The sequence below is a fragment of the Erpetoichthys calabaricus genome, chromosome 4 (genome assembly GCF_900747795.2).
Source record: "Erpetoichthys calabaricus chromosome 4, fErpCal1.3, whole genome shotgun sequence".
Lineage (NCBI taxonomy): Eukaryota > Metazoa > Chordata > Cladistia > Polypteriformes > Polypteridae > Erpetoichthys > Erpetoichthys calabaricus.
This window is the reverse complement of record NC_041397.2, coordinates 223623310-223638687: the sequence shown is the minus strand read 5'-3', so window position 1 is coordinate 223638687 and position 15378 is coordinate 223623310. Positions and strand designations below refer to the sequence as shown.

General features: G+C 37.8%; 1 protein-coding gene across 2 annotated transcripts in view; it reads right to left on the bottom strand.

The window, feature by feature from the left end:
* LOC114650607 (F-BAR and double SH3 domains protein 2-like) overlaps positions 1 to 15378 on the bottom strand; it is a 280162-nt gene that overhangs the window by 218677 nt on the left and 46107 nt on the right. For both annotated transcript variants that reach the window (XM_028800358.2, XM_028800359.2), the window contains exon 2: positions 7586 to 7683. In XM_028800358.2, coding sequence (XP_028656191.1) covers positions 7586 to 7683 — 98 coding nt within the window. The remainder of the gene's footprint in view (positions 1 to 7585; positions 7684 to 15378) is intronic.

Here is a 15378-nt window from a genome sequence, read left to right as displayed (position 1 = left end):
TCAGCCATCTGCCAATGAAATCAACTGGGCAAACCAACTGAGGAAGCATGTACCAGAAATTAAAAGACCTATTGTCCGCAGAAACCCGCGAAGCAGCAAAAAATCCGCGATATATATTTAAATATGCTTACATATAAAATCCGCGATGGAGTGAAGCCGCGAAAGGCGAAGCGCGATATAGCGAGGGATCACTGTATATATATATATATATATATATATATATATATATATATATATATATATTCACGGCATTAGAAGTCTGTGTCACAATCTGATTGTATGGGTGGTTACCTACCAGGTAACGCTTGTGGTTGGCCAGCAACCTGCTAACATCCGCCACGGTGCCCTCAGTTTGTGAAGAGCAGATCATAGAATGGTTGAAATAGTTTACTGTCAAATAAATGCAAAGAGTACACGACACGTGTTTCGCCCTCATATTATATATATATATATATATTTTATATATTTTTTATATATATATATATATATATATATATATATATATATATATTTTATATATAGATATGATATAGATAAATATAAATAAATATATACAGTATATAGATATACATATACACATACATATACACATACTGTACATACATATAAAATTATACATTAGATATATAATATCGGAATTTGCACAGGACATAAAAACATAAAAATTCTTACCATAAGTTTCAACGAGTCTAAATCTAATTATAGGTTTCTTGAACTGAGGGCTTGTGGTATAGCGGTCCGCAGCTCTAAACGGATGGCCAGTTTTTAAATAAATAATCTCCGCACTTGCGGCTTAAGGAGGGGGCGTGATAGTGTGACGGGAGCAGCTCCCAGGCACGATACAGGCATGACCGGTTCTGCACTGAAGGGCACAGGTGAGGGATCACCTGTGTCCGTAATTGATGCTGGGAGCTGCTAATAGGCACAACTGTGCCACGTCCCCATTATAAAAAGGAGAAGTGCGAGTGCAAAGGGGAGGAAAAAGAAAAAAGATAGGAGAACAGAGAACGGAGATTAGTGGAAAGAAGAGGAAGGCAGGAGCTACAGTATATGTAGCCAGGGGATGAAAGGCTACCGGACCGGTTGAAGGAAGCTGCACCTGCTGATGGGGTGACTCCCCTGTTGCAGGGCCCGTATGGGAGAAGCAGGGGAGCCGCCAATTAAAATGAAGAAGGCACTGGGTTTTTTAAAAAGGATAATTTCCTGCCATGGTTTTAATGGCTTTGTTTTTGGTTGGATTTTGACCTCCACTTTTATCACTTTGTTTTTATGGATTATTTATGTATGAATTTTTAAAGCACTGCAATATGGACACAGTTTTTGGTTTATGTTTTTAATAAAAGCACTTGCAACTTTACACCATCCCCTTGTTCCATGTTTGATTTGTCCTCATTGCACAGCTCATCCGATTACATTACCAATGGTATTAGGTTTAAGAGGCTCCCAAAGTTGGAAGAGGAAGCTTGGAGCAGGACCCACACCGTCACAGGGCTCTATATAAGCTAATGGCAAAGGTTCTTCACTTGTATATATGTAGCAGAGTATATTATTTGTAGATAGCTATAATTCTTATTTTTGAGCTGGTAAAAACATATTTTAGACAACTTGCATTCTAATTCTTCCTTGTTAAAATTAGCCAATGAAGTAGGCATTAACACAGTTTGTCATAGAAGTGTGCTTTTTGTGCACAATGGGAATGCAGAAATGGTTAAAGTTCAAGCATCTATAAAAGGGAAACCAGTAAAGGGTCACAGCTTTCAAAAGAAAGTTACAGGCAATACCAATAAAATGAATTAAACATCACAAAAAAAAATTTCAGCTAAGTTTATGTCATGCTGTTTCAAAAATAAAAATAAAATTTCCCAGAAACTCAAAACTATATTGCAGTATTACTACTGTAGCTCAGAAAAGGCTGGATGAGCGCCTATTTAAATTAGAAATATCCATTGAAGAGGAAAAGCTATAAGCTTACAAGTGAACCTGCTCATACAACAACAAATGAAGATAGCCTTCTGGTTGTAACAGTTGAGATGTTAAATGCAGCTTCTGAAAATTAATATTCATACCCATGCTGCCAAGTCTGCCTGCATGAGCAAACTGTAAGTATCATCCTTCATCCAGTGTTCTTCTATATGCATGCATCTGTTCCAAGTATTTTTGTCATACCACCTATCTAATTGACCTGCCCCTCTAAAAATAATTCTGAAAGAGTCCTACAGTATATTAATAAGTTTGATGAGGCTTTTCTAGTACCAAAAGACGTTATACTGGAAAAATGTTAGTAGCCATTCACACTTTTAGTATAGTTGTATTACCTGTCCTGCAAGAAGTCTCATAGTTTTTCTTTGACACATGTATAGTATGTATCTTTGCATATGTGAATTTTGCATAGCTAACTAATTTTATGTATCATTCCATTAGAACTGTTTGTATTAGAGTTTAATATGTTGGCAAATATGTTTCTGCTGTAGTCTTGTCTTCAGATTATGACTTGCCAGTAAAAGTACATTACAATATTTAAAGCTGCTGCTGGATATACATACTTCGTTAAAACATTTTCTACTTTTATTACATTAATCTGTTTAAAAATGTCAATGTCTGAATTTTGCAATTTTATCCCAATTGAAAGTATCTTTGTGAAAAATTTATATAGGCTTGGATATATCTTTTTGTAAAAAACAATGTTATGCATTGCCATTCTAACCACTGCTCAGAATTGCGAAAAATATGAAAAATGAATATACAATGGGGTTCTGCTTATACCACCTTCCCTCAGCATTCTAATTATGGTCGTCAAGGTGTTCCATTACATACAGTATATAATGCCTTTGAAATTCTTGATGTATTTCTTGCTTTATCTGCACCTTTAAACAATACCTCCCCATAGAATTAATATTAATTCCTTTTGGATCATAGTTATCTCACAGGTGGCACAGTGGTAGTGCTGCTGCTTTGCAGTAAGGAGATTGTGGAAGATTGTGGGTTCGCTTCCCGGTTCCTCCCTGTGTGGATCATGCTTTGAGTACTGAGAAAAGCGCTATATAAATGTAATGAATTATTATTATTATTATCTCTGCAGTATACAACCAACAAAACCGCAGGGAAATTGTACTAGAAAAGCCAATTTTACTTGGGCCTAATCAGTAGCAGCTGATGTCTGGTTAAGGAAAAAATACCTTTCTATAAGACCTGGAATGTAATTGGATATATCTTGTCACAGCTAGAAACCCATTATTAACAGTGTGCACACTTGGCATAATGTAAAAATGTATGTTTGTTTGTAATGTTTCCTAAATATGATCAATTTTTTACTCATATAAATAATACTCTTAACAAGATCTTTCTAAAGCTAAAAATGTCCAACATGATTTTTCTTGATTTCAGTATTTACATCAGCAAAAAAAGCAGAATAAGGGTGGGCAGACTTTTGATTTTGACTGAATGGTAGAAATTGTTTTTTTTTTTTTTTTTTTTTTTACATGAACACACAGAAGTCATAAGAAGAATTTGAAAGGCATGATTGGATTTAATTCAGTATAGTGTCTAAACCTCCAGATAAAATGGATCAAACTTCATAATTTGTACTTTTTTTAAAAAAATCAATACTGTGTTATGAAAATGGTGTGGTTTTGCTATGTAAAAGCAAGAAAAGGTTAATTCATCTGTTTAACTAGTAAAATGTTTCCTCTCTCAATTTTCTGAATCTATTATTATATTACAAGATAATAGGAAGGCAGAGGCAATGACAGATGCCAAGAGTACTACACCAGCAGGGGCGCTTACCCTGTGATCTGAATGTGTATCCCAATGCCCCAGTGCAGTGATGAGGACAGAGTGCTATAAAAAAAGAAAATGGCATTATCCTTCAGATGAGATGTAAACCTGAGGTCCTGACGTATACAAAGGGCCAAGTGGCATATTCAACATACTCCACAGCAAGCAAAGTCCTTCCACACAGCATCAGAAAACATCGTTAAAAGGTAGGAATTGTATAAATTACAACTATAAGCAACTAGCAAACAGCCAACTAAGGACCTGCTTTCTTCAAATTCAATTGTCACAATGTAACAAGTTCATGAATAACTGTCAAGGGAACTCCTAGTTTTTACAAACTTTCCACTAACTTCAAAACAGAAGAGCCTCAAGTCATAGTCTAAAGGTTTAGCCTTGTGCATTAAAATCATGTCAAGTTGAATGTGACATCACACTAAAATACCAAAATGGAAATTCTAAATACAAAGTCTTATAAAACCAAGGCACTCCGGATCATTTAATGAACTATGAGAAGCCTGTTCTGTGTTATATGTTTGTCAGCGTTGTTTATCTTGTGCTCCACCTTTTATGTCAGTATAAGCAATTATCCCATTTCCAATAATCCTTGTGTTTATCAATAAATTGGATTACTTTGCTTCTTAAAACATGAACCTCAGGTACCCTGACATAAGCCTAAAACACGAGAACCCCAATAAGCTGAGAAAGATATGCAAAATAATATGGACGTCTTACCAGATTGTCTTAAATACTGTCACTGCCAAAAGTGGAGCCGATGATTAAATATTGATTAATCAACATCAATAAATCCAATCCTGTTCCCTCAAAGCTACCAATACAATCTGTGCCTGACCACTAATTAGATTAAAAAAGACAAAAAACAGATGTATTGAACATCCATCTTAAATATTACAAAACACAATATTAATACATCTAAGGCTCACAGAAGAACACCAAACAACCACACCCAATTTTGGCTAATGATACTACAATAATATCTAATATTCACTGTGTCACAGATCTACTTGCAGTACTTTAATTCATTGACAGGTTGGGATAAGATATCTCAACCATAACTAAAATATGTTATTGCATAAACATAATGATATAATATTATTTTAGTAACCATATAAATACTGAATACAGTAATCCCTCCTCCATCGCGGGGGTTGCGTTCCAGAGCCACCCGCGAAATAAGAAAATCCGCGAAGTAGAAACCATATGTTTATATGGTTATTTTTATATTGTCATGCTTGGGTCACAGATTTGCGCAGAAACACGGGAGGTTGTAGAGAGACAGGAACATATCTTCCTCTTCAAAGGTGTGCGTGTCAGGAGCACAGGCTGTCAGAAACAGAGAGCAAAGCAAACAAATCAATAGGGCTGTTTGGCTTACGTATGCGAAGCACCGCGGCACAAAGCTGTTGAAGGCGGCAGCTCACACCCCCTCCGTCAGGAGCAGAGAGAGAGAGAGAGAGAGAGATAAAAACAAACTGAAAAATCAATTTTTTTTAAAATCAGCATTTTTAGACGAGCGTCCGTATCGTCTAGGTGTGCGAACAGCCCCCCTGCTCACACCCCCTACGTCAGGATCAGAGAAAGTCAGCGCAAGAGACACAGAGAAAAGTAAGTTGGGTAGCTTCTCAGCCATCTGCCAATAGCGTCCCTTGTATGAAATCAACTGGGCAAACCAACTGAGGAAGCATGTACCACAAATTAAAAGACCCATTGTCCGCAGAAATCCGCGAACCAGCAAAAAATCCGCGATATATATTTAAATATGCTTACATATAAAATCCGCGATAGAGTGAAGCGCGATATAGCGAGGGATCACTGTAGTGGTATAGAATAAGCAATAAATGTGTCTGCTTAAAAATGTACATTTATCAGTCCTTACTTCTATATAAACACAAATAAGCAATAACAATAATTAAAACAGGTAATAAAAATAAACATAAGCACACAGTTAAATCTGGTTATAGCAGAAGCATTTTAAATAGTTCATTACTAAATTTGTACTTTATTTGAAAGGAGAAGAAGAAAAACCAAAAAGCTTAATCTGGTATAGCTAAGTCACATGGTAAACACTTAAAAATATGTCAGTCTATAGAGAATATTAGTTTGTGTTGCATAGCAATCTACAAATAGCTTGTTTATTTAGGAATCACTCCATGGTACATGTCCCTAAGTACCAGTTTCCAATGCTTGAAAAAAAAAAAAAATAATAATGATAAGGCTATAGATTAAAAAGCACTATACACATCCTGAACAGTGAAATGGATTGAAAGTGTCTGTTAATTGCAAATGGCACATTATAAAATGTACACCGCTACCCACCACGTCTTCTTAGAAAAAAAAAAGTGAACACAACAGTATGATTAATAATGGCTATACTCTTTTTTTTTCCCCCATGTAGGTGCAGTAATGCTGTCTATTTTTAGATTTTTTTATAAAGCAATTTGTTTGATCAAGTGGTACTATATGCAATTTCAATTGCAATCTTTCTAAATATACTGGTCAAGATTAATTTTTTCCCAATCCCTCAATGCAATTAGTTGAAGAATCAACAAATACTATTCTAAAATCACATTTGTTAGATATGTATATGTGATATGTTTAAAGATGTATTATCACCCAACCAGGACAATACAAGGTAGGGCTATAGGGCTGGAAAGAATGATATAACATTAATAAAAAAAACTAAGGTTATTGCTCATGTCCAAGTGCTATCTAAAACTAGGCTTTCACTCATCTGATGGTGAAGCGATAAAATAGAAACAATGTATTTGCACACTTTTTGTCACTTTTCTTTGATGTATACACCATAGGAAACAGATTTTTTGTGTTTCATAAGAATATGCCGCCACTTCCACTGCTACCGATAGTAAATTTAAGAGTAAGGGGTAATTAGATGGTTAAAAACAAACCAAAATTTAACCATAGTCACTCATAATTTACTTCAGTCTGCTAAATGGGCAGAAGTACATGGCTGATTAAGATGGAAAGATCACGATAAAACACAGACTGAGAAGATTGTGTCTGCTACATATAAAGTATGATAAGGTGTAGAATGTGTAGACCCTTTCGGCATCTTAGTACTAATAAAACTATGGATGTGTGATAAGTACCTTATCGTATTATTGAAAATAACAGGTTTCTGAAACCTTTTTAGAAACCTGTTATTTCCCAAAAAGCTTAATACTTTCATTTCTATTTTTTAGACTTTCTTAAATGAAACATTCATATACAGTACATCTGAACATTATTCTCACTCGGTCACTGTTAATGCAAAAGGAAGTACATCAAAGAAGCAATGAGTGCTGAAAAGGACATTACTTACTCAGTGACGGAAAAAACAAAAATGCATTTAAAAGGCAGACACTGACCATCTGTCTATAAATATTCCAGATTGTCAACTAACCTAGTTCATCTAATTTTAGTCTTAAATCACTTTTTATGAATTAAAGAGAAAAATGAAACAAAAAGAAAAAAAAATGACCAGAACAGCTTTGCCCTGTAATACTGGCTTATCTTCAAAAAGAGATTGCTTCCACTGTCACTTGGTTATCATTGCAGGATTGTAAATTCTTTTTCAGAACATTAGAAAACATTTCAAGAATGCATGTTTTTCCCCCCATTTAATATATACCTCACACTACTGTTAGAAACAGGGAAAATACACAAACATTTTGACTGTATTAGTTATAACTTCCAGCTGTGACACATCTCTGGACAATCCAAAGCAGGAAATGCTGTTGTCATATCCCTAAATTTTGTAATATGTTCTTAAGCTCCCTCGCTCCAGTAAATTTACCTCATGTCCTCCAGTAAATCACATTCTGTTTGGTGCTTGGCTTGAAGTCTGGTCAGCTGCTCAGTTTGAATATTCTTCAACTCTTGAGTAACTTTCACCTAAAATAACAAAAAAAAATTAGAAACTGCTGTAACACCACAGAAACAGTAAACACCCATCCATATTTTCAGAAACATAAGTGCTGGCACTCTTACAATTCATTCCACAAACACTGATCTATTGGAGATAATTTATTTAAGAAAATCTATTGTTAAAATATCATTATATTATAAATCATAAAAATGTAAATAATGCAATTATGCACTGTAGTTTGCTACAGTAATAAATGACAATAAATATCACTATAGCCCGAATCACATTGTGTTTTGTTTTGTGTATTCAATAAACAAATACTTATCAATTTAGAAAAAGGAATATGGTATATACAAAAGTTTGGTCAAAATGACATTATAAAAGTTGAGCACCAATTTACTAGTTATACTACTATGAGACCTTTTGGTGTAATTGACCACTAAGGTATAAATATTACTTAGTAGGAGATGGACCTCAAGTGACAGTTTCCTTTTGGTCTCTGGACTATTATTTTTTATGTTACATTTTTAAATGTCAGAAGAATAATTAAAGTTAACTATTTTAGAACACAAGAACACTGAGGTGAAACCCAGCAGAAATAAAACATGCTAATATTTCAATAACATTCAAATGATTTTAAGATGTATTACCTAAATGTTATTTGTGGAATCTGCTTGTAATTTCACCACAGCTTTTAAATTTTACAGCCTGGTATTAGAAGTCAGAGCACTGACTTCACATATTTTCAAGTGTACAAGTAAAGATAAGAGTGTGACATATTGATTTATTACCAGGTTGATAAGAAAAGACCAGTCAGAGTATGGCTGTGCTGAACAGAAGTGTGCTTGAATGAGACTGCATGTGGATAGTACAGTCCAATTTAATCCAGTCTTGTTAATGTTCCTTTCTAACAGGGCAACAACATACTGCAGGTATGTATGCAGGTACATCTACAGTTACTCCCAGTTTCAAATAAAAACGAACAGCGTCAGATCCCTAGGGTGGAAGTATGTATCACGATTGTGACTGAGAGAATAAAAGTGAAAAATAAAACGGTAACTTTCACAAGTCCTATAAATGTATACTGTTACAGATGCAAACCAAATGTATGTGTGTACTGTATAATATTAACAATAAGAGCAGCTTACTACTGAAAACGGCAAATACAGAAGGCAGACGGGATCGAACCGGGGACTCATGATTACAAGTCAGCAAATCTTACCGCTACGTCACAGAAGCTGTTGTATTGTCCTTGAACCTTTTGTGAAAGTGTTTATTTGATCTGTGGACTTCAGGCTTCACACATTATATAGTTTATGCCAACAGCTTGTCATTTATTACTAAAATATGAAAAAGTTTCTGTTTTAACAATGTGTTTACACAGATTACTGTAGAAACGGAACACACATGAAATGCATGTGTTCCAAATAACGATCTATTATTTCCACACTAAAACTCCAGCACTTCACTCCCAGATAATCAATCAAGGCATGAGCCGTAAGAAGTTTGTGCACGGTTTGCAGTGGTGGGGGATGGAATAGCAGGCTGCTTGCTGCTTGTCTTAATCGGCACATTTACAGGACAAAAGACGCTGAGGGAGAGGTGCGAACGGATTTAAGGTGGGCCGGATCTACAAGTTTTTTCGTGGGCTCTGTCAATTCTAGCTTCAACTCCCATCTTCAGATTTGAAGAACACCAGTGGCTCAGAATCACCTCTGTGGCAGACATGGTCTGGAGAAGACAGATTAGGAGAGTGTGAGGAAGAGCAGATCAAAACCCGGGGTTAAGTGTTAAACATTGTGCGACAAGCATAGTACACAGTAACCCTGATCCTGCAGATAACAAGCAATTGCTTTACCCTTGGTTTACTGTTTACCAGACACAACAGCGCTGTCCTTGCTGCGCTGCTATTAGACATGGCGAATTGCCAGTGGCCACGGTCACAATATCATACGTATTTTTCCCATTTTCATTGTAACGAAATTTACATTATAATAAAATATTTTTATGGTCCTGTGAGTTTAACTCTTTTAGGGCGGATATCGACTTTTGTCGACAGGAGGGGTTGAAGGCGAATGTCGACAAAAGTCGACATCCAGGGATAGAGGGCGACAATCAGCTGTTAATGGCGACAAATCTCACTGTCACGTCACAGGCATTCCCTCTGTGCTTGGAGGAATGCTAGACTCGTTGACTCGGCAACTAAACCTTGCGTGTGCGTGAGTTGCGAAATGTAAACAATGGCAAGATGGCATCGACATGTGAAAAGGGAGCGAAGGAAGTGCAGAAAAGAAAACACTCGGCAGACGATGTTTTGCGCATTATTGCGGAGTCGGACTCTTGATTTTTCAGAATCGGATTTTATTGGCAGTGATCAGGAGATCGAGCAAGAGAGTGAGAAGCCGGCATCAGCTGATCAGACACCAGCCGATGCCGTGCCAGCGGATCTGCTGCCAGTTGAGTGCCTTCGCGCAGCCGATGCATCTACGGCAAGGTTCGCATGAGATAAATACACAGACATTGATCCGTTGAGAGCCGATCTGGCTACCGGAGTTTACAAGACGGCATGGCTTGCTGTTGGACACGACAGATCACCAGCTGCTGTACTTCAGGCTGCTCTCTCCTGATGCTGCTTTTCAGCTACTGTCAGACGAGACAAACAGGTAGGCAGAGAATTTTTTTGAATCGCAGGCTGCGTTTGCATCGCATTCTCGTTTTTCAAAGTGGAAACCCACAACAAAAGACGAGATGAAGCGCGCTGTGGCATTACAAATAGAGATGGGACAGAACTGGTGATATAACTTCAGGGAGCATTGGTCCAAACGTGTTTTGTCCCGTGGTGGCTTTGGACAGGTTATGCAGCGTGGTGATAGGTACGTGCTGTTGCAAAGTTTTATTCACTTCTGGGGTGAACCAGGCTATAATGCCATACATAAAGTTCATAAAGTTTCAGAAGATGAAAAGAGGTGACAATACGGTTTTCATGCAGGCAGAAAACTTGGTGGCAGTGGCATGGCACGATGACAAATGGGTGACTTGTCTCTCTACAGTACACACTAACAATATATGTGAGAAAGTGCAGCAACAGACAATTGAAAAATAGGCACCAAAGCAACACATATTGTAAGGAGTGCAATGTGGCAATGACTGAAATTGGCTGTTTTGAGTGAGATCAGACTTTGCTGTGTAAAATGTATGTGAAATCATAGAGTATGCAGGCTCATACAACATGCAAGACAGTAACAGTTGTCAAAAGTAAATATTTTTTGTTGATTTGATATGTTAAACAATTGCTTTGTGTTCTTTTTTAAAAAATGTTAGTTTTTGGAAAAATATTCAGCCCTGGGAGAAAAGAAACAAAAAAAAATTAGCCCTAAAAGAGTTAACAGGATTCCACCTGCACATCCAATGCATTCTGCCACTGTCTTCAGTGATTTTTATGTCACTATATATATTGTGACAGATAGGGGGCGCTGTCGTCCCCTTGACCCCTCAGATCAGACGCCAGACACCAGATAAAAGTCCAATAACTTATTTTATTTGGACAATAATGTGCACCAAGCACCCTCCACTCCACAATACTCATAAATAATACAATAATCACTACAATAATCAATCCTCCACTACCGAACGCGTTGTCACCCTTCCTCCCGACTCATCTCAATCTGCTGGGGTTTCCCATCGTCCTTTTAAAGTCCTTGACCTGGAAGTGCTTCTGATCCTTCAGTCCATGTGATTACCCAGCATGGGTCAGGTGAAAACTCTTTTTTCTTCAACCCGGAAGTACGTCATTTCTTCTATCCACGTGACTGGGACGTACTTCCGGGTTGTAGGGAAAATAGTCCTTGATCCTCCATGCAGCATCCTCTGGCGGTCCCCATGGTATCCAGCAGGGCTGTGAATAAACACTCCATTGTCCATGATTCCCTGCTGGCATTCAGGGTACCTCCATGCTGCAAGGGAGGGCTCCATCTAGCGGCCTGGAAGTATTGGCCGGGATGAATGGCCGGCCATATACCACAATATGAAGAATACTTCAGCTTCAAAATCCCAACTACTGATATAAATTTAGTGTTGACTGATTTGCTTTCAGCACTTAAGTGTGTGCTGTTTTAACAGCCCTGCTAACTACATGGCTGTATGATGTGTACTGCACAATTAAGAGAGATTTGTCTCATGCTACAGTTATGAGCTGAGTTACAGCAATATCTGGACAATAGTTCAGAAAAATGGCCTCCTTGACACCTCGCTCAAACCAGCGTTCCTCCCTGTCCAGGATGTGCACATCTTCATCACTGAAAGCGTAACCACTGTCCTATACATGTAAACAGACTGCGGAGTCCTGGCCTGACGAGGTAGCTCTTCTGTGTTGTGCCATCCGCTTCACCAGTGGTTGTTTGATTTCCCCGATGTACAATTCACAGCAATCCTCTTGGCACTTAACTGCGTAATTATATTACTCTGTCTGTGCCGGGGCACCCGATCCTTGGGGTGGACCAATTTTTGCTGTAGCGTGTTTTGGGGTTTGAAAGCCACCAAGACCTGGTGTTTTGAAAAAATGCGTCTCAGCTGTTCCGATATTCCTGTCACATAAGGGGATCACCAAAGGTTTTCGCTTAGGCAGTGGTAGTCCTTCCTCTCTCCTGGATTACTTACAGCAGTTTTATTTCTAAACCTAAATTATGATAAAAATAACACAAGCAACATCTATGAAGGAGGACAGGGATTGTTCTGCTTTATTTAGATGAACATGCAGGATAATTTTAAAGGTACTATCAGACACCATTCCACCAATTCCACTCTAAAATTCAAGCTCCACCCCAGAAAATTCAGCATGTATTCCATAGCTGACACAACCTATGCAGAGAAATTGTGAACAACAACTCAAAAACTCCAAAGACTTGTCTCTCACATGCCTTCAGTTATCTTATGCTGCTGCAATGAGACTGTTAAGTTGCCAGGATAGAGTTTCTACAGCTCTGTTCTCACTGGATCTACAGAGATTGACAGTCTGGAAGAGGTAGTGGGCATCATGCAAAAGAGATCTAGCCCTCATAAAGGGAAACCTTTGCTTATATAGGGCCTGTTAAAAATATTCAGCTCATTCACAATGTTTTAGGGGCAATGTGCTTAAATTAAAAAAAAAAAAAAAATTACAGAGTTTGTACTTTTGAGAATAATCGCTAGATTAAGAATGTTTAATTAAAATCGTCTGTGGCTTCACAAAAATTATTTCAGAACTTCTATAAACTAGACTGTGACAGTACATTTACAAGGTATCACCCATAAATGATTAGAGTACAGTAATCATGTCAGTAGGTGTCTCCCATAAATGATTAGATTACAGTAAGGATGTCAGTGATCAATAGGCTTGCAATTGCAGACTGCATCTCAAGCAGAGGTTAACGTTGTGGCACTCTTCATTTTTATTGTGTTAGCTTTTATTTTTTTCCCCCATTATATTTCCATTGCAAATGATATTTCAATCTAAAAAAAAAGACAGTAAATGTGCACTACCACATACATTGAGACAACATACTGCAAGCTTCCCCAGTGGATTTCTTCTGCAATGACATTCAACATTTTTCAGAGAATTAGCTGGAAGATGGACTTAAAAAATGCTTTTATAAGTGGTAAATAACATAACACATAGTCATTTAATTGCTTTATGGGCCTTCAAGCTATACCTTCTTGAAATGTATTTTAATGTTTCAGAACTATATTAATTTCATTGTAATCATAGCAGTTAGCATTTGAGATTACTTCTGAATGTTATATCAGAACTGGAGCAATCATGTGTCCCTTTTTAAGTGATAAGACGCAAACTAGGAGTTAACTGGTTTGACAGGATTATACCCATCACCCTATACACTAGTCCTCCAACTTAAGTCACATAGTAGTGTTTGGAGAAACAAAAACCTAAGCAGATATCAGAAACTTCCAATTTAATTTTAAATATTCAAACTGTAAAGACAATGAAGTATTTTCTTTTCAGATCTGCAGGTCTTGTGGAAGGAAACCAGAAATACATAAATAAATTTGCACAAATGCCAGAGTCAAACATATGTGATATTAAACTGATATGCAAATTACTGTACAGGAAAGAGAAATTACTTTTCATGACTGTCATCCGGTTACTCCCAGTTTCAATTAAGACCTCGTACCATGCCCCCTTACAGGAAGAAATGATCCTGTGTGTAAAAAATATCAGTATGTCTTTCCAACCACCGGAATTTCCTTTTCGTTTGTATTTGTACCAATACATCCTAGTTGTAGGATCCTCCAGTTAGCTGTGAACCACCCAGTCTCACTGAGATAGCACAGGTGGTGAAGCAGATGAGGGTAGGGAAGGCTGCAGGGATCTGTGGTATCCAAGGTGAACGTCTCCAGGTTGGTGGTAAGGTTGTCCTCCTGGGATTGCAAACAATCTTTGTTTCCACTTAGGAGATGGTCGTCCCTATCTGGAAAGCGAAGGGTGATTGCCTGGACTGCAGCAACTAGAGGGGGATAACAATGCTCTCGATGCCGGATAAGGTCTTTGCTAGGGTCATCCTCAATAGGATCCACAATTACTTGCTCACCTACTAGTGACCAGAGCAGTCTGGTTTTACGCCTAAGAAGTCTACTATTGACTGCATCCTGGGACTGACAGGTCTCATGGAGTTCAAACATAAATATTGGCAGAGTTCTTTGCAGCTTTTGTCGATTTTCATAAATCGTTCGACTCAGTTGATCAATCTGCTCTACGGGACATCCTGAGACTTCGCGTGATCCCCTCAAAGTTGCTGGATATCAAGACCGGCCTGTACACTTGTACTATGAGTGATGTGCAGAGTGGAGGGAGAACCACTGTGTTTTTCCCAGTTGACTCTGGGGTTCATCAGGGGTGTGTTCTTGTTCCTACTCTGTTCAGTGATTGTATGGACTGGGTGTTGGGAAGGGTCGTGGGGTATCTGTTGGTGATGAGATTTACTGATTTTGACTTTGCCAACGATGCTGTGATCTTCAATAGAGGCTCTGATCATGGCTCTTGAGACTGAGCAAGGAGTCTGATTGTTCTGGCTTGCTACTGTCCTAGATAAACACCAAGAATCCCTGAAGTTTGATTTTTTTTTTGTTGTCCCTTACCGCCTTAAAAATTTCCTGACATAAGCCCTGAAGCACATACCTCCTTATCACTGTGCTAATAGCCCGCTTTTTTTTATCAAATGTGTGGTTTAGCAGAATGAAGCCTGTTACTGACCCCCCCAACCCCATTCAGTCAGATGAATGCATCGCTTTGCTGAAATCCTCACGGCTGAAGTCTGTGTTGAAGTGTTTATCTGGCGATGCATTTTTAATGAATTACGTAGGTAATGAAACATCGTGATTTGAAATACACACATTTCATGTGTGTTCTGTGTCTACAACATCTGTGTAAATATAAAATGACAGAGGAAATGCGAGGCAAGAAATGCTAAACACACAGCTAAAACAGAAAATGTTTTCATACGTTATAGTAATCTATACATATTAATAAAAGGCAAAGCCCTCACTGACTCACTGATTGACTGACTCACTCATCACTAATTCTCGAACTTCCCGTGTAGGTGGAAGGCTGAAATTTGGCAGGCTCATTCCTTACAGCTTACTTACAAAAGTTAGGCAGGTTTCATTTCGAAATTCTACGCGTAATGGTCATAACTGGAACATATTTTTTTTCCATACACTGTAATGGAGGA